The sequence below is a fragment of the Apteryx rowi genome, unplaced genomic scaffold (genome assembly GCF_003343035.1).
Source record: "Apteryx rowi isolate R43461 unplaced genomic scaffold, aptRow1 scaffold_658, whole genome shotgun sequence".
In the NCBI taxonomy this organism is placed as follows: domain Eukaryota; kingdom Metazoa; phylum Chordata; class Aves; order Apterygiformes; family Apterygidae; genus Apteryx; species Apteryx rowi.
In genome coordinates this window covers 268,967-289,444 of record NW_020450936.1, presented here as the reverse complement: position 1 = coordinate 289,444, position 20,478 = coordinate 268,967, and the positions used below count along the sequence as shown (strand labels likewise).

At 40.4% G+C, this 20,478-nt stretch overlaps 2 protein-coding genes across 14 annotated transcripts in view; one reads left to right on the top strand and one right to left on the bottom strand.

The window, feature by feature from the left end:
* KIF20B (kinesin family member 20B) overlaps positions 1-118 on the bottom strand; it is a 47,863-nt gene extending 47,745 nt beyond the window's left edge. Inside the window, exon 1 of the mRNA XM_026085023.1 lies at positions 85-118. The gene's annotated coding sequence lies outside the window, so the exon portion shown is untranslated. The remainder of the gene's footprint in view (positions 1-84) is intronic.
* A 330-nt stretch (positions 119-448) lies between these two features.
* PANK1 (pantothenate kinase 1) overlaps positions 449-20,478 on the top strand; it is a 51,332-nt gene continuing 31,302 nt past the window's right edge. For 2 of the 13 annotated variants that reach the window (XR_003256521.1, XM_026084994.1), the window contains exons 1-6: positions 449-585; positions 4,712-4,889; positions 8,801-8,902; positions 10,019-10,132; positions 10,461-10,579; positions 15,450-15,562. Coding sequence is in view for 11 of the 13 variants with exons in the window: in XM_026084994.1 (XP_025940779.1) it covers positions 10,527-10,579; positions 15,450-15,562 (166 nt within the window). In the remaining 2 variants the exon portion in view is untranslated. The other 11 variants (XM_026084998.1, XM_026085000.1, XM_026084996.1 and 8 more) reach the window with 11 other exon arrangements.

Sequence of the window (20,478 nt, the reverse complement as noted above, 5' to 3'; positions counted from 1 at the left end):
AAGGGCCCCGCAGCCCGCGCGGGCGGGCGGCCCCGCCAGCCGCCTCCCCGTGGGGGCGACACCTGCCCCGCGCCCCCTCCTCACCTGCCCGAGCCGCCGCCGAAGCCGCAGCGCAACCGCCGCCGCCGCGGGTTCTTTTCAAATCCGTCCAATGGCAGCGCGCTGCGCCGCGCGGCACCCTGGGAGGGGGGAAGGAGTCGGCCGTCGCACCGGCGCGGCGAAAGGCGCGATGGGAAATGTAGTCTGGAGGGGCAGGGCGAGGCCCAGCGGCGCGGCGCGGAGCCGCGCGGCGGGTTTCCCCTCCGGCAGCGGCGGGGCTCTGCTGTGAGGGCGCATTCAGAGCGGCCGTTCGCAGTGCAGTGCTTTCGCCGGCACACGCAGCGCCTCCGCCACCGCGGCGCCGCGCTCCCGGCCGCGGGGCCGCCCCCCGCCTCGGCGGGCGTCGGGCCGCTACGGGCGCGGGCGCTCGGGCCGTTACCGGCGCGGCGCAGCTACGCGCACGGCGGTGCCCGGGTGGTGACAGCGATGCTCTTCCCACGTGCGGTTTGAAGGCCCCGAGGCAAGCAAAGGCTTCGCAATATGTCGGTAAGGTAAACAACCACTATCATTACTGTGCGCAGACAGTGAAAGGGGACGAGGCCAGGTGACCTGCCTAAAGCTGCAGGCGGTGCCCTGTACCCGCGCGGGGATCGGCAGAGTTAGGAAATCCTTGTGTTATGTTCAGGCTGGGCCAGTCCCTCACGCTGGCTTACGATATTGACCCAGTGACAGCTGTAGGAATACTTAATAACACATCTTTGTTTGAAACCTTCCCCAGGTAGAAATTATGGCTTGGTACGAGGTTGGCGTGATAGGGATTTAATTTCTTAAACAGCAAAGAGAGAAATCCTTTGGCTTTATTTCAATCCACTGTCACAATCCCAAACAGATCATCCTTTTCTAGAACACTGGGGTATGGAAATGTACAGGTGTTGGTAACAAAAATCACCACAAGTTTCTCCTTAGATTCACACAGGAATTCTTTGAACTTTAATGAGGAACATATGCCTGTTTTAAATTTAAATGAAAGAAAAGGTAACTTGGAAGTAGTCAATAACTACCAAAACCCAAAGGTTTGTTTTTCTTTTGAAGAAAAGAATGCCACCTAGTGCAAGCAATTTTGTAAAAACAGTAATTCTGCACAGATCTTGTATCACCTGCTTTGATGAGGTTATCTTTAAGATTAAATCCCTTCTTCTAAACAGAGGCAGTCTCATATCAATAAAAGATGCATATTTCAGTTTGGATGCAGGCCATATTGCAAGAGTTGGTCTGTTTTAACACCATAAAATGATGCAACTTTGAATTTGAAATTGTTTGTGAAACAAAACTGAAAAATCCTTTTAAACATTCTTTAAGATTTAAGATTTAGGCTAACTTTTAAAAACTATCTTAGTTTGTATCCTAAACAGAAGAGTAAACTACTGAACTAACCTTATTCTACCTCTTTTCATACCAGGAGAGGGTTAATAATATCTGTCAGAGAAAAGGAAAAATTGGCTCCTATAAGCAAACTTGAAAGTTGTTCTCTTCCACTTGCTGGGAAGGAAAACAAGATCTCAGAATATTTTGCAAGTTATATTGCCAAAGAGTTTGGGAGTTATTTCATGCAGAAAATTAATCCTTGCTAAGCCCAGGCATAAAGCTTATGCTACAAGCAACACTTTGGTTTTATTTGAATATTAAGTTTCTGAAACTGTTTTTATAATACTGCACACCCTGCATAACTTGATCTAGTATCTCCAAGGACTATCATCAACATACAAAAGCAGCAAACTAAAATGCAGTATAATATATGCTTCTAGCCTCACACAAACCATGATAAAGAAAACATTAGATCAGCACAACCAACCCAGCCTGTTTTGGAGTGGGGGACCATGAAATTCCATCTATGCAAATAATCTTCATGGCTTTCCACCAGTATGCTCTCCTTAAACGGTCTGCTTATGACAACCAGTTGCAACAAAATTATCTGCTGCCAAAACTATTAAAGTACCTCCTTACTCCCTGAAATTTGATGATTTTTTTTTAAACTCTATATAACTTGTAGAGCAAGGTTGCCATTTCCCAAGGGGAAAAAAAGAATTTTTTTTTTTTTAGAAACGACTTGTTAGAACTCTCCCCATTATCCTCAGAAACATGTGTTTCTTTTATCTGGGACAAGATTCAAAAGTTACGGATATTCTACTCATCTGAGTTATGAGAAGATGCCCTGTGAGACAGCCTGTCTCAGCTAGCTTTTACATTGCTGTCAGAAGTGATTAGAAAGACAGTTGATGCTGTTGGGACTTGGCCCAGCATCCTTCAGCACATTCTGAGCAGCATCCAAGTCAGGACTTCCTTCAGCTTCTGTTTCTTTGTACTCAACTCACCCTTCTCAGAGAATTAGCAAACTACTTAAAATTGCCATCACCATTACTAGTTCTGCGGTGCTTTCCCCATGCTCTATCAAGCACAGACAGAACTGCTTTCCCATCTTTTTTTGGAGCTGAAGTCTCTCTCCTGCAGGGTTACTCTGGAGCCAGTTGGCACAGAGGCTCCAGTTCCTTGCTACAGAGGAGGCTTGGAGGAAGATTGTGACGGAGGAGAACAGCGCTTTGTCCACGTGATCTTCTCAGCAGGCTGCACCATTAGTCCAGTTTTGCCTGTGGCTGGACCACCCCTTTTCACCCCTATTTTTGAGGGCAATGCTTTTCATTTCTCCTGTCATTTGCACAGTGAGGTAGATGCATTTCACACTTCCTTTAGTAGGAGCCTATGTAGTGGTACCCTCACTGCCCCACTCCAATCAGTTGCCTTCAGAGGACATAATTTCTAATGCATATATAGCTATTTTTAAGAACATATGACTTTGAAAATTGCTCATTTAGTTCATATTTTTCTTTAGTAGTATAGGTATGTTTTATTTTATCAAATCTTTTAAGCAGTGAGGTATTCCTTCAGTCCCACTTTCCCAAGTTTGTTTAATATAGTTTTTCTATGATTAACTTTTGGTTCTTTACCTATTTTCTTATTTCCCCCTCTTCCCTCCTATCATATTCATTTCAGGATTTTGTAAAAGTTGGTGTGTACTATCAGAAACCTCAAGACTAGCTTTAAAAGCACAAACTCGACAAAACCGGCTCGGGTTCTTTGGACTGATTTTTGAGCTTTAGCATACGCACTTTCGAGCCTTCCCTTGAACCGTGAAGCGCAGGGGCCCTCAGTGGAAAACAAACAAATGTTGAAGTTCGCCGTCCTGTTACCGGCAAGTTACCGACGCTGCCTTTCGTCCTTCACGCGGGCGTGGAAACACGTGAAGCGAGGAAGGCGCGGCGGCGCGGAGCCCCCGCCCCGAACCCCGCCCCGCCCCGCCCCGCCCCGCCGACATGGCGGCGCCGCCGCCGCCGCGCGGGCCCTCGGGAAATGGAGTCCGGGCGGCGCGGGCCGGGGCGGCGGGAGCTGCAGGTGCTCCCAGCCGGGGCCGCGGTTGGATTAGGAAGAGTTGTTTCGCCACCGCACGGGATGCGTGCTTCCGGTGGGTGGAGTCTGCCCATCTGCCCGATGGCTATGTTTTGTGTAATGAAAGTGTGCTGCGTGTGCTCAGCGTATTGTTTCTAGACGTTTATGGCTTTACTTCAAAGCCCGTGTATGGCAGGCATGGTATTATTCCTTGAGCAGGAACTGTATTTTATTATGTAAGGGAAGGTTTGAAGTATATTCATGACGGTGTGTTTTGCTCAGTTTGCATAACTCAGAACTAAGTTAATCTTTGGAAAGGATGTAATTGAGATGAAAAAGCTATTGTTTTTTTCCTGCTCCTTCCTCCACCTTCTGGTTATTCATTTTGTCCCTCTTTGTTATTTCATGATTCTCTGATGACCTAAAGAGATGATTTGAGCTATAATCACTTTCAACCTTGTGATTAAAATGGAAAGTTTCAAAATCGTTTATTTTCTGTAGTATAATAATAATCATTGTTCAGAAGGTCAGATCTAGTATTTTGAAATCAGAACTCTCTACCTCTCCAAGTTATCAAAAGGCTTAACACATACCTAAAGGTATAACTTTGTGCCTTGGATGCTTATGCTTACAAGTGTACTTAGGTTCTTAGGTTATTTTAATTAGAATAGTTCTTTAATAAGCACACGTAACAAAATGCCACACATTACTACTATTCTGTATTGACTCTAGTGGCTAAACTAAATGAATAACTTAGGTATTCTGAGGAATTAGTAATGCAATTAATTTTTCTGTGTTAGTGTCCTGTATCTTCTCCTCTATCCCCCATTTTTAAATCTTTTGTCATTATAAATGGAAGGCTTTTCAAGACAAGATCATTAGGGTTTTCCAATGCATTTGTACTCTAGTCTTCCTAAGATAATGAGAGTCTTAACCTCTCAGGGGCTTTTTAACATGACCACAGCATTAATGATAATAAAGTGTTTTTCTTAAGCATTTCTGCAATCTACTTATTTGAGCTGCCAGTCTGAGTAAATTGCAATGAGCTAAGTTCAAGATAAATAATAAGAGAAATATTTGAAAGAGGTAATGATGATATTCCAATACATAAATATATTTTGTATATGTGTGTGTGTGTATGCATATGTATATATAAAAATACCAAAAGGAACTGAAGCTTTACTAACTGGAGGACAAAAAAAATTACTTTTTTTTTTAATTGCTTTTCTAGGGCCTTTCCATAACTCTGGCAACAAATATTATAGGACCACTACTGATAGCTAAGTATTTTGCTTCTTTATTGATGAAAAGAACTGAAGCATTTGGGCATCAGTCTGCTGATCAGGCCAAACAACACAAGACCAAATTAATCAACATTACAGCAAAAGTGAGCTCCACTGGAGAAAATGGTAAGACCTGTTTTCACATTCAGTGACCCAGTGACCCAAATATTGTCCTAGAAATCTATCAGCTGTTTCATCTGATCAATTCATTGTCTTGTAGTGAATGGTGTAAGTAGTTATCGAGTGTTTATGACAGTATGTGTGTTGTGAACAGTAAAACAATTATTTAAAAAAATGTACAGTCCAGAGTATTTTGTAAAACCATATTTATACAAGAAAAGATGACTACTCTTATATTATGTGCTGTCTGACTGTTTTTAAGAACAGTCTGCATAGGTGGCTCTTTCATAAAATATTTGATAAATATAATTTCAGGGGGCTTTGTGATGTACCATCTCCCTTTGGGTTATGATTGTGTTGCAACACGTAAGCTTTGCGTTTTTGAGCCAGTGGTGGTCACATCACTGGAGACCTAGATACAGAATCTGCAAGTAGCAAGTACTGATGGTTGGTATTTAATAGGGATGTTATATTCTTGCCTCCTAATCAACATTAAGCTGATGACCCAAGACATACCATTAGAAACTGCTCTGCAGCTGGAGTAATGGATGGAATCCTGTACTTAAAGATGTCAGTTTAAGCTTTGCTACTGATTTCATATAGCCAGAATCTTGCATCTTAGTCTTAGAAAGATTTCAAGTCCTCGTGTCCTTCGGTCATAAAAAATGGTGTAGGAATAACAGTACATTAGTTTTGGTGTTTTAGAAAATCCAATATACGCAATCACACTGACATTTTACAGTTAATCCTTTAATTGTCAGTGGACAATGTTATTGCCTCCTTTCCTGTTTAAAAATTGTTGGGTAGTATTGTTGATGCGGAAGGACAGACATAGTCCAGGAACATTGGATACTTAAGAATATCAAGTGTTTTTTATACACGCCGTTTATATTTCATGAAGGATATTTGAATAGTGTATCCAACTTTTGTTTGGTTCCCTGAAATGCCCCCTCTTTTTTTGTCATATCAAAATCTGGGCCTAAGTTCTGCTAATATTTGCATATCATTTTAACTCAGAGTGTGGGGGTAGGCCTGTTGCCATTTTCTGCAATGCACAATGTTCATTATTTCCTGTACAGACTGCGTCTTAGCTTGTAACCTCCAGATTAAGGACTGGGGGTGAATTCCAAATCTTAGTAGTAAAACTTTGTTTCTCTCCATGTGTTACTGATTCTTTGTAAATCATCCATAGAGCTGTATAAAGACCAACAAGAGTAACCATAACGAGTAGAAACTCAGGACTGACTTTTCTAAAATGAAACATGTATTTATCTCAATTGAGGTTTCAGAAGTTTTATTTCAGTTCCAGGCTTCTTATGGAAATTTTTCTTTGTCTTAGAAATTCAGGCTTTAATCTTTGGGACTACTTTTTTTGAGAACACTTTTTTTTCTTTTGTAGTGTTACATAAAGTAACAGCTATAAATAACTGTCTAATGGTCTCAGTTGCCCTATGTTGGATCCCTCAGAGCAGCCCCAGAAAATTATTTTACCAAAGAAGGACATTCTGTTGATCATTATATTCTCAACTGTTGCCATGTCATGTTACTAGAAACTTAAGATAAACTGGAACACAAAATCAGTATATATGCAGAGTACTGCAATTCTGAAGCAGTGGAACTGCTAAAGCTTCTCTTTTTCTTTAGTTCTGTGTAGAAGCCACAGGACTAGACACTTCTGTATCTCAAAAATACAAGGTTCAGGAGCAAGAAACTTACTGCTCATGTAATATGGGTGAAGAGAGGGCTAAATCCAAGCAGCAGGATATGTTACACGGGTTACAAGCCAGTTCACTTCACTATAGTGTGATTACTAGTGAGTTATGAATGGATCCAATTGCTTTGGTTCCACCAGCTTTCAAGCTAAATGGGGAGAAGGGGAGCTGGGTAGTATTTCAGTGTAGTCTAATTCATCTTTCTGGCTCTGAGACCCATGACATAAATTCTTTTATTCTTGGCAGTGTCATCTGTCTGTCTTGGCCTCAGAAACTATTGCTGTTCTCTGACATTATGTACTGTTCCTCAGAATGTCATCATGGCTTTGGGCATGCTGGGCTTCTCCTTGAACTCATGTGAAGATGCAGGTGGAGTGGGACAGTTGCACCACTGACCTTGGGTGTTTAATTTAGGCTTGCTGTAGAGCCTGTGGAGAGAAGTGCTCAGAATTGTTTCAGGCCTAAGTTAAATTCTTGTTCTGGAAATGCAGTTACACAACATGGTACAGCTGAACAATATAACCACAACCTGAGTTGCCCTCTGGAGGAACCTTGCTTTCTTCACTAGCCTCTTGGTTTAAGTATAAAGTTAGATGTCCAGTGTTTGGTGACATGATTATCCTGCAGTATGATAAAAGAGCAAGGAATGCATATCTAGAAAACAAATTTCTTAACCAGTGACTTGCCTTTAAAGCACTTGAAAACAATGGCTCTATGAAAATAGCAAATTGCTCAGGGCATTTCCTGTTTTGGTTTGAGCTCATCCTTTTTTTAAGCTTATATTTTATTAGTATTTCAGACTGAACAGTGCCCATCCTGTAGGAAAAACAGAAGGTAGGGTTTCTTAATATGTAGCAAACATCTGCCCTACAAAGAACAGTCATATTCTTGAAAGAGCCTGCCTTCATGCCGTGTAATCAGGCTACATTGCTCTTTGCAGGCATTGAAAAGAAACACAGTCGTCTTTCCTGAAAGTGAACAAGCAGGTCTAAGAGATGATGAAAACTGATGATAGTCTCAGTTGCTTCTCAGTGTTTAAACACATTTTAATACAATTATTTTTAGCTGGATCAGCAAGTAGATCTACATGGCCAAACAGGTGCTAAGGTCAGCAGAACAGCAGGTGGAAATGCTCAGACAGTGCTGGAAAGGCAGGGCTGCTTCTCTTCTGGTAGGTGCTCTTAGATTGGCTAAATTGCTTGTGAAATTGCATCTTTGGCAATTCTTCAGCAAGGAGTCAAATATGCAGATAGCTGGCTGGAATGCAGCCTAATAGATTTGCCCTTGGGCCTATCCAGACTTGCGCAGTTACAGAGGTAATATTTCTAAATGTGGTTCAACATACAGTTCTTACTCTGATACTATCCTGCCCCATGTTGTCACAACATGCTCCAGCCAAAGATAACAAGAGTTTTGAAACAGGCCAGGTTTCCTTACTGAGAGTTTGCTCACAACTGATATCTGAAGAAACTGAAAGGTTTCCCCTGCAAATGATGAGTATTACCAAGCACTGGCTGACTTCATCCTCTGTAGTCAGAATGTAAACCCCATTTTGTGAAAACAGAGGTATAAATGGCTAAATTCCATTGTCAGTAATTCCTTTTTGTGCATCTAGCTTCCATTTGCTATTTCAACTGGTTGTAGGATACTGCAGTTCCAGTGAGATGCTCTTGTATAGTGTTGGCGTGTACTGCAGTGCTACCATCTTTCATATAGGTGCACTGAAGAATGGACTCTGATTCCTGTATATACACTTGATGTATGCAGATTTATAAAGCACCATAAGATCCTTCTGGGTGTATGCCATTGTGTAAAATGAAGATAACTATTCCAACAGTAAACATAAATGTTCTATATAAAGCAGCATTTTTGGCATTGTGAAAAGAACCAAAAACATGCAAAAATTAATGGATAAAGGAGGAAGCCTATTATTTTAAGGATACTATTAGTCTAAAGTTAAAGAATGACTCACTTCTGACTGGGTGACTCATGGTCTCAGGGAATTAATTATCCAAGACACATGAGTCAGAAATAGATGCTATGGTATTATTATTGTTTTAGTCAGATGGCTATTGCTGATACAAATAAACCTGAGGCTTGATTTCAGGTCTAACAAATATAGCTATACCCTGCAAATTATGCCACAGTGCTGTTTGAGGGTGTACTACACATGCCAAATTTGTTTATCTGATGTTTTGTTTTCAGTTTTCGGTGGATGGTATAGCTAGCTACAAGGAATCTAAAGCAGCCTGGAACATGGCCACAAGGAATCTCAGCAGTGAACTTGGGAAAAGGAAGTCTAACGTGGTGTGTATTTCTTTGCTTCCAGGAATGTAAGCACTGATTTATCAAAATCTTATCGCAAGAACATTCTTAGTCATAAACTTTTCACCCCAGAATTCTCAGTAAATCGTGTGTTTTATATTATTGAGAACATTGACATGTTCTCAATGGAAGATGGGAAGACCCATCCCATCTTTGCTTGGGATGGATCTATAGTACCTTGGTAAAATTCCCTTTATGGAGGCAGCCGGTATTGTATCAATAAGAATATAAATGCCTTGAGAGATTTGTGCTTTATATAGTTATTTTTGGTGTAGCTTATTCTGGAGGATCTGAGAGATAATGGAATTGAGTCCTACCTTTACTAATGGTAAGCTGTATGTCTGAGCAAATAACTTCATATTTTTCTTTCCTCGGACCACTATTTGGTAATTTGCAATGATAATACTTTCTACACTGTGGACTTCTGTGAAACGAAATATATTGCATATTACTGGCTGCACACATTCTTGGTAGGCTGTAATCATTCAGAACATTAGCTAGGTTCTGCTCATAGAGTTTCAAATCATTTCTCAATTTCAATGAGCTTGCTTATTATCAGTTAACTTTTTTTTAAAAAAAGACACCCCTGTTTCTTTTAATTTAGCCTCTAAATAGTGGTGGAATTTAAAGTGGTATTCTAGTAATATGACTCTGAACTGCCCCGTGGTACCAAAATGATGGGGTCACTACTAGCCTTGTGCTCTATCTGCCATGGCACGCATGAGGATGACAGCACAGGTCAGCACTGCTATGCACTGTTATCTTTTATACCCTCTGAAAAGTATGTCCAGTTATTGAGCCCGGATCCCCTTTGCTCCCTCCTCTCTCCTGTAGCTACTTTTCAGAACATTTCCAGAGAGTGCTACTTACATAGCTTCTCCGCTTCATCGGAGCAGAGGGAGAGGGGTTGAGGAGGAATTGGTTTTATTCTTTCCCCCCAGCAAAATACTGGACCAGAGCTGCCACAGGTGTAGGAACAGTTGGAGGGATTTGGCTGCACAGATGGATTGTGTTGGGTCAAGGCATCTTGTGTTCTGGGAAGAATGGAGGAGGGTGAGGAGGACCAAGTGCTATCTTGCTTTACAATCTCCATTTCAGATCACAGTCTTCTAGGGAGACATCCCACCTCCTAAGAGCATGCAGGCTGGGGTGGGGCGCAGAGATTCCTGTCCCCAACAATAATTCTCCAAAACTCCACTGACCCCTTGTCTGGTAAGACTGCAGTATACATAGGTAAGGTGATATTTTTTTGCTGTTGTGAAAGATTCAAATGCTATCATCACCCCACTACATCCAAGTGCTATGCAAATAGAAGGGCCTGTAGGAGCCTGTATGTTATAATCTGGCCTCGTCCCATCATGATCCGGGATAAAAGTGGGAGGTGACGTAAAAGAAATTACCAAAGCACAAACAAAAGACAAGGAGTACACAACTTTGCTGAAGTTCCCCATAAAATATTTTTTAAAAACTATTAAAACAATTGCTGAAGGCTGTTGGCTGCAACTTACTTTTTTTTTTTTTTTTTTTTTTAATGCTGCAGGTTGCAAGGTGATATCACAGTGTGGATCTGATCTGATGAAACCAAAGCTAATGCTGGTGCCTGCATATGATGGAAACAGTACTCAGACCACGAACTTGGGAACATTGGCCTCATATTAGGCAAGTCTGTTGCTCACCCTCCCCTTTTCCCCTGACTCCCTTTGTCCCTTTCCTTCCTCTGTATAATTAACTCATATCAGAGTTCGGGGTCACTGGTTGCAGAGGACTCAGTCTCACTTGGCTGTACACACACCCTTCCCTAAAGAAGTCAGATGTTACCTGCGTGTTAGACATTCATCACACAATGAAAACATCAAACGGTTTTATCATAGTACTGTTATTTTCAGTTGAGGCAATGAAGAGAAAAACTTTGGCAAGTTTTAGAGAAGTGTTCATGTTCCTCTAATATAATTCTTAAACTGGTAGTGGGTAGTAACATTTGAAGCTTTTCAAATTCATTGCTCATAGCCACACATCCTTACTCTAAAAAGTAGGCTGTTTGCTGGTTTAGCTGAAAGTATTCCTGTACTGAGACAAGAAAATGTCTAAGAAAACTGCACTGAGTTTCTATTCTTTTGATTTTGTTCAGCTGTAAATGTGCTAGAGAACAGATCAAACAACTATTGACGTAGAGAATAACAGAAATTATGTCAAACAAGGACTTCAAACGGTGTGTTTTGAGGTCAGTAACCTAAGCACCTAGAACTTTGATCACGCTGGTAACAACCAAATGACATAACCTTTATGGATGTACATGTAAAGATAAATAGGTAGCTCTTCACTGAATTTTACAAACGGAACAGCAAAACATGGTGAGGTGAAAATGTATATTTCTAGTAGACTTGGGGAGCTTCAACAAAGGAAACTAATACTGATGAATTAGCTTGCTGAAATTGCAAGCAAGATATTTTTTTAAACATAAATGGGTCCTGTTTTCAATATGCAGCATGAAGGAGGAGTCTTTCCAGGGCCCTGCCATATCAAATGGAAGACAGCATGTTCTGTCTGATGAAATGTAAGTTTGACTGCTAATCAGACAATCCAAAGCATTGCTAAATTAATAGCCAATTTTCTGAGAATACAATTCTAGGAGAACTGAAGCTATTGTTTGATTTTATGACTGGCTGAGGAAAAAATGGGAATTTCTTTTGAGAAAATTAATATACTTTAATGATGTTCTTAAACAGAAGTCTTTTAGATTATCATTTCAGTACTGATCCTGCCTGGGTAAACAGCTTAAAAATCTGAGTGATTCTGGAATAAGATAACTACATTTTCCTGTTTTGGGTAGGGGGGTTGTTTCCTTTTTGAGTCAAACTGATCCAATACTGGTTTTAATTTGGAGGCGAGGGCTGTCTGCAGATCCATTCTCAGCTCTATTACTTGGTTTTGTTTATGTCATTGTTGCTTCTGTTTCTTTAAATGGGAGGTGAGAAGAGCAATTATTTACAGTTTGTGAAGTGTCTGAAGATCTGTGGGTACAGAGTGCTACATAAATGCAAAGCATTTAAATTCAGAACTATGTTATGCCTTCTTCCTTTTTCCTTATGCCAGTCTGTGCTGTGACTGGAATCAATCTGCTTATAATCAAAAGTATACTTTGGTGGTAAATATGAGGGGTTTGTTTTGTTTGTTTATTTTTTTACTACAGACTCTCTAATTCACTGAAACTAGGATTCCAGCCTGATTTCTCTCTGCAGGGAAGAGATCTCAGAAAAGTTTTATTAAGTATTTTCATTGATTAAGTAGTCCTTACTGATCCTATAAAAGCAGTCATGATGCTCCAATCAAGTGCTGATTGCATTTCTATCAAAATGTGGGAATTAATCTCCTCTAAAAATGCATTGGATTGTGTATACATTGTTAGTTTACATGTGCTGGGAGGATTTAAAAGCTCAAAAGTGGCAAAATAAGGAGGTCATAAAGCAAACAATTTCTCTTGGTTTAGGATTTTAGGTCAGCTTATTAGACTTCTCTTGTGCCTGTACATGTAGACTAGATCTTCTAATTAGGGTGGTTTTATGTTTAAAGAGGTGAGAAAGAAAGATTTTTGTCAGCCTCAGGCATAGTTCAGATTGTGATCAAATTTCACTGCTGACTCCCTCAGGGAAGAGGCTGTCCACAAAGAATCACAGACCCAATCTTTGGAGTTGTCTAAAGAGTAACTTGGGAAGTGTTGCACTTGCGGTGTTTGTTGGGATCTTCTTATCATTTGTGGTCCTTGACCTCTGATGCCTCATAACAATTGCAGCAGTATTTCCTCATACCTCACCTGCGCTTCCCTTTCTGGCTTATGTGCATTGCTCTTTTTTCTTTTCTTCTAAGAGGAAGTGGAACAGAGATAATAGATGTACGTGTCCTTTGAATCTTTGGTATTTGAAAACATTTTCTAAATGAAGGAAAAACAAATCAATCAGTAGAGTAGTACTTAGAGTAGTTAGACAAAAAGTATCTGAGACAAATGTGTTAGTCCCATCAGTTTTGTTTTCAACAGCTATACAGAGCTTTTTAAACAAAAAAGTATCCTTTTTTCCTATTGTACAGCAGATACATAATGCTTTTGTTTTATTTTCCCTTCTGCAAAATGGTTGACACTAAAACTAATTCTGCAATTTCTTTATCTGACGCCTGTGTCAAAATTGAGGATAAATAAAACAATTTTGGTTGGCAGTGCTCAATGAAGAAGTCGGATTTACCATTCTTAGGTTAAAAAGAATTAATATGTATAATTAGGACCTTATGTGTGAATGTCAAAAGAATGCTTTGGTCCCAAGATGCTCAGTCATATGTTACCGGATGTTTGAAAATCTTTTGTGGCCCATTGTACCTGGAGTAGATGTTCCTTAGACCTTTTCAAATTGGATATTGATTGCAAAGAACTTGTTTTGATAACCCAGATGGTTGCTTTAAGTCTTAAATTCCTGTTAGACCAAGAGTTGGGTGTGCGTGTGTGCGTGTGTGCGTGTGTGCGTGTGTGCGTGTGTGCGTGAGACAAGTTATATTTTATTACAAGAAAATAAACATTTTGGTGACATAAGGTTCCTGCAATGAAATGCAAGTTGTTTCCTATGCAAGAGAGGCCCTGGAAGTTTATTTTTAATGTTTTTTTTTCACAGTGTGTCCAATGAGGAGACAGAAGTCTATGATTATAATTCTGTTTTTCATTTTTCTTGTATACATAGTTCATATTGACCTTGTGAAAACCTGAAATCTCTGAACTGACCTCTTGAACAAAACAAAATTCATTGCACAGAACAGACTATTCACTGTAATATTTACTCTGAAAGGTCACCAATCCCAGAAATATCAGAGAATGTAACTATATCAAACCAGCCTGATATTAGGATAATGTTTGGTTTTTTCCTCTTCTTTGGTTACTAGGTAGCTAGAACCTTCAGGAACAAACTTGTCATTTACAGCACAGTCCCTTCCTACACAGGACTCTCTAGTTCTTTGCAAACATGGACTTTAAAATGATATTTTAAAAAGACTAGCATTTATTGAATTTTATTGTCTGTGGTTTTAACTTAATCTCACAAGGACAGATTGCATGTTTTTCTCAGCATCAAAAACCTAAACAAACCTTTGGTTTATTTATCTGAAAGCAAACTCATGTGGTTCAAGTATTAAAGTTTTACCCCCAGACTCAGTTGTGCTGTTCGGACTGCGCTGAAATGCTGATTCAGAGGTACACCTCCCTGCTAATACTGAAGGTGTTTGAGAAGTGCCAGAGGTGTGGTTTGTTTCTCTGTTACACTGATCCCCATCTGTGGACTAGTTTGGAGGAGGGAAAATAAGGCTCTGCATCCTTTTTGCTTTCTGATGGGTATTGTGGGTTCCCTGCTGGGTTAGGGGAGTAATCCAATGCTGTCCAAATTGGAAGTGTGTCAGATTCCTAGGCAGACTACAAAATTTGTGGGAGATGCCTTTTATTCCTCTTCCACCTATAGGCATAGCAAGGTCTGGTCCACTGTTTTTATTAGATCCTGAATCATTAATATCCACGGGAATTTCATGCCAGTATTTAAGCTCTGGGAATACAGAACAATGCAACTGAAAATCTCAGTGCAGCTGAATGTTGATGGGAGAACCAGTTTCTCCTCCTCTTCCACAGGTCTGGCAGCGCTGAATGAGGATGAGGGTGGTGTTTGTAACTGTCAATACTGCTCTGTTGTCTTTCAAACTGCTTGTTTTGAAACTGTCACTTTCCTACTGATGGATCTTTGAAGGACCATATAAAAATGCTGAGTTGAAAAAGAGGTAAAGATATTCAGCCAAGCAAAACTAGTGTGTCCGTACATAGATAAGCATAATTGTCTATGAGGGAACAGTCCTAGAGCAAAGGCCATTGTTTTCTGTACCAAATGCTCTGCCACTTGTTGCAATCACTTTTTATGATGATGGACAGTGTTTCTCAATCAGTGGGTTGTGTGCTCACATGTTTGCCAATTACTTTTATGTATTTAAGTTTGGTAATTAAAGATAAGCAGCAGTGCATCGAGCCAAGTACTAAAATACCAGAGGTGGAGTGGATTAGCTGATGGGGGCAAAGGAGCGTATATATGTAACAAGATTTTTAGCTTTTTGACACTTAAGAGTTTAGATCCGTTACCTGGGTTTTGCTTGTTACAAACTCTCTGCAGAATAGGAACTATGGCATGGAGAAAGGTGATTCATCTCCAACACCTATTTTATCTTCACTGGCTTGTACTTCTCAGTAGTAATCAAGGACTACGTTTTTTTTAAATGTTCACTAATTTGGGGAGCTATATTAGAAATGTCTGAACTCAGGCACTGAGGGTTTGTTTTCCATAAGAGATAAGCACCAGCAACTCTGCCAGGGATCAGTTAAAGTTGGGGAGAATCAACATGCCCTTGAACTAAGTTGTGATTGTCTGATTGGGCACACACAGACTGCTGTATTGGAAGAGAAGGCTTTAGAAGGCAAAGGTTCTTGCTGCTTTGTGACTGCTACATGCCTTTTTTTCAGCTGGGATGAAAGAGGGCAACCACAAACAATAGCCTCATCTCAGATCTTCCTGAGAATAACTTTGGAAACCACTTGGGCCAGTGCAAAGTCTGGCTGCAGGGATGGACAGACTGGTAAGGCCAGGCTGCACCTATGTACTCTCCTGACTGTTACTCCCTACTCTTGGCTGGTATTATTCGATATACAGGTTATGCCCTGGTCCAGGTAGCTTTTTCAGGTAACATTTACATTGCCTTGCCTGGACACTGACCTTAGGCAGCTGGGCTGGGAGGTGCTCTATCTATGCCCCATTTGTAGTCAGGGAATTGAAAGAACATCCCTCCGGAGGGCTGCTCAGGCTACCAAAGCTAGGTGCCTGCATAGCAAGAGTACTTCTCTCCATCTTCCTCTCCCTCCATGTAGTGAAGGGGAGATGAACTTCCCCTCTTTGTAGAGGAAACAGGGCTCTTCTTCATTAAATCAACATGTTTTGTTTTAGTGACACAGAAGGCATAACTGAAAGGAGCCCACACCCAGAGGCAGGAGGGGAAGGCAAGAACTGATGGTAACAATATAATCCTTCATGGCCTTAATCTGGCAAAGATTTAAGCACACAACTAAATTTATGCCCTTCACTTCCTCAGTCACCTGCAATCAATTTCCCCTCTGTCATCCATTAGTCTTTGGGGAGAGCAGAATTGTTGTGTGAGGCAGCTATCATCACAGTTAGGCTTAGCTTTCCTGTGATGGCATTTGATAATACTAGAGCCACTTGGGTCCCTTTGTAAAAGCTGGCATTGCTTTTTGCAGATAAGAATTCTACTCAGTTTGTGAGCTGGTTTGCCCCATTTGATTAACACATCTATTATTTGTCATTATATAGTTATGCTTGACTGTTGGTTTTCTGGCCCTGCAATTTTAAATGGGGGAAAAAGATCATTAAAACCTATTTTGAACACGTGTGTCTACAGAAGGCCCTGCATGCATAAAAAAAAAATTAAGGGTGTTTTTTTTTTCTAAAAAGAAATTAAGGAGAAATACTGGACTCTTAGACTTGACACTTTCTTTTTGATGCATGTGATACATGAATATAGCTAAAACAAATCTACAGTATCTGGGTTTTTTTCCAAGGAATGTTCTTAGTATTTTATGTTAATGTATTAAGCAGTACTGTACTTGCTTTATTTTATAAGGGGAAAAAATTGAATGAGAGCTAGTATGACTTTTCTGTAATATAGAAGCAGGATAAAAACAGAAGTCATCTGAATGGAAATATAAATAGGAATGGCAGGGAGCCAGAAATCCCTAGAACGTAAATCTTGCAGGCATCTATAACCGAAGTCTGTTTCATTATGCTCTTTGCATTGCATAATGCAGTTTGTGTAAATTCAGAGGATGTTTGCATGCTCCTCATTACCATTTCTTTCCAAAATATGGCCAAAACTTTGTAGCTATCTGGCTTTGAGTTAGAATCACAGCACAGATGCTCTGTAGCATATTTTTGGTTCTTGGGTAATGGGTTTACATGTGGACTGCACCTGTTTGGTGCTTATTTTAGCTTTGCCTTAGAGCAGGGATGCATAAACCCCACAGAATCGGGGGTGGGGGGGAGGTTCTTAAGCCTCTGAGGCCAGGTTGCCTGGCAATATTGCACCTGGGCTTTTTTTCCAGTTCCAGTGAAGAAACTTTAGTGTAAGGGCTGGAGTGCAGTGCTTTTGATCCTATAGGAGAGTATCTTAACCACAACCTAGTCATTAGTTTGATGAAACTGACTTCTGGAGTGAGAATATTACCACCTGGCACTGTGTACTTATAAATAATAATTTAAAAAAGTGATAGAAAACTAGGTGTCTGAACTGCAGGGAGGTGTAGAATAATGCATGAAATGTCTGCCATGCAATTGTGTGGTACCCAGTGACTCAGTACTAGCAGGTTTGTTCACTGTTCTGAATCCATTTGTATCCTGGACTCGTCAGTATAGTGTGTGTGATTGTAGTCCTGTTCTCACCAGATTGCTGGTTTACAGTGAAAGGAAACATGTAAGAAATGATTTAAAAATAAGCAAGTAGTTTCCATCTGCACTTGTTCAGAAAGGACGATAGAATTACTGAGTCAATATTTAAAGACCTGGAAGCATCCTAGATGTTGGTCAGTATTGCACCAGCACCTGCATTCTTATCTTGCAAGGCAGATTGAAAACTGAACTGGCTCACAGGAGCTGTTTAGAAAGTTGGGGTAAAAGGAAGAGGAAAACTTTGGCATGGTTGGACAAAGTTTTAGAAACTGTAATACGTGCCATGATTTCATTGACAAATGTTCAATCTAGTTCTTGATTTGGAACAATTCAAATATATATAAAATATACAGAAATTAATATTAAGAGATGTACAGTAGGCAGTAACATACTGAATGTGTATATGTGGTGTGAAGGCGACAGAGGGCAATGCCTCTTCTTTGAAACAATATCTGCCTTCAACCTGTTGTGCCCTGATGTATTGTCTTGTAAATAGTATGGATGAAAAAAAAACCAACCCAAAACAGCAGACAGCAGGTCCTGAGCCAGCTGCTCAACTGAGAGAATAGCAGGACAGTGTATTTCTTCAATGTATTTTTTTTTTTCCTGTTCTGAGGCGATGACATGCCACTCCTGTCATATTTCTTCTTCTGGATTGTGTCTTCTCACAAGTTCCAGATTTCCCAAGTAAATTTAAATTGCTATTTACTATTAATATTAGCTATAGTTATGTGAGAGCTTCATGGCACCTATTTAGCCTCTCTGCAGAATATCAGGAGAGCACAGTCTGGCTGCATCACCACATCAGTCGTTAACTTCATGAAATGTCAGGCTGTAGTTCTACCTGTGGCTTAGAGTTGATGCAGAAGAGCACGAGCAGTTAATCCACTCCCAGTTTTAATTTTATTAATGAAAAAGACTCAGGTCTTTTTCCACTGAATGGAAGATGAATCTCAAGGTAGTTTGCCTGTGCCCAAAATAAGCAATGCTATATATGCCTGAGGGTATGAGATTCCTTCATTTCAAACCCTTACAGGTGATCACATAATGCATTAAACATCCTCTAATTTTACTCTCATTGTCTTAGTCTGCATTGTAGAAGAGCTGAAAAATTCTGAAATCAAAACTGAAAAAGGCATATAGAACCTTTCCAAAAGTTCATTCCAAAATTAAACAAGTGTGAACCAAAAGAATATGAAAAAGTGGCATTTTGAAGGGCATAAATCCATTCATGTGATATTTATCAGTACAAGAGTCCAAAATTGTTTTGGTAAAGGAGCACCACAGCAATACAAAAAGCTTGGAGAGTGTTTTTTGTTAATACCTGCCAGAGAGCTTAGATCAGGGAAACTTGCACATTCAGAAGTGAATCTGTCCCTGTACATAAGACTTGTCTTTTGAGAAAACATAATATTGAAGGTTGATTTGGACCATCTCTAACATTTCTCAGTTTTTCTATTGTTCTCCAGCATTATTTGCAGGTAACTTTGTTCTTGTTGTGTACCACTGGTCTAGACTTTCCCTAAACTTGTCAGCAATTTGGATCATATCCTAACAGAATATTTTCCTGACCTACTTCTTCTATTCAGCACAATCTAGTTCCCTTCTGTCCTGGGCATCATTGTGCAATAACCTACAGCAAAACATCAGGGAAATATTTAATTAGAAAAAATAAGATTGGTAAGAACTTCAGAAAGGTGTCTAGGCCGTGCCCTCTCCCTGCTCTAAGTCAGGATCGGCTCTACCTAGGCTGTTCCGCACTGATATTTGTTTAACCTTTTCCTTAAACTTGCAACAACTGGACAATCTTTCTGTGCAGTCCAGTGCTTCTCTACCTCTATTCTAGGAAATATCTGCCTCAAGTCTAAATTGAATTTCCCTTCCTCCAGTTTGTTTATGAATTCTTACTCGTTTCTCAGTAATGATGATGTGTTATCTGCTTCCTTGCTGTTATCTGTTCCAGATTTGAATAGTCCTTCAAATTTTTCCTTTCTTAGAAAGAAAAGCTTGATGTTTTCAGTTTATCCTTCATGTTTTATACCTCTGATTTTTCTGTCGCTCTTCTCTGTACTTCTTCAGTTACACCGTATTATCCTAGAAGTTTAGTGCCTAAAACTGGACACAATACTCTAAACGGGTACTGTTTTCTATTCCAGACCAATATATGGAGTGCTACAGCTCTGTCTAGCTATAAATGCTTATGGTCTACATCCCCTCCCACCCTCTTCAGGGGAATAGTGTTTGGGCTGGCAAGTACAGCAGTTGCTTATGCATTAGGATATGAACAAAATTAGGAGTGTTTTAATCATCTTCAGCATATTGGTTACTGATTTTAGGAAGAAAATTGTACTTGTTTTTTGTTTTCAAGCATTCCTTCAGATTACCCCAACGTCATGCACCTATTTTTTCGGCGGCCTGCCAGTTTTCCAGTTTTCTAGACGAAGTATTCTGACTTCTGCCAAGAAGTGGAGAGAACTTCACAAGTTACCTTGCATGAAGTAACTTACTAATAGAGTATCCCTTTCTGGAGGCAATTAGGATAACTCCTCTTTCTCTGTAGGTGTTTTACAGTGGAGGGCCTGGGTCCTGTACTAAATGTAGGTATAAAGAGGAGCCCTTATGTGACTGGTTTGTACTTTAAGGAAAATCATCCATGTAGTGACTAGCAGTTAGTATGAAGAATGACCTTCAGGCGCAGAGCAGGATTTAATTGCACTGTTTTTGAAGTATACATGTGACACTGCGGCACAGTTCACCCAGTTTTATTTCATGTCCATTTGGTATTTAATACACTTGCATTTCATTTGGAAAGTATGTTTTTAAAGGCGGGCTAGCTCAGTGGTCAGACAGCAAGTGACAGTCACAAGAGGATAATCAGAGCTGTGCAGGGAGATAGGAAGAAAGCATGAGGTCAGATGCGCTCAAGGTCACTCTGAGCTGCAGAGAAACATGTGACAGCGCAGACAAAAACTTGACCGTTCATGGCGGTGCACAGGCAGCCGCGCGGCGAGCACCAGGCACACGCGGAGCGGGCCC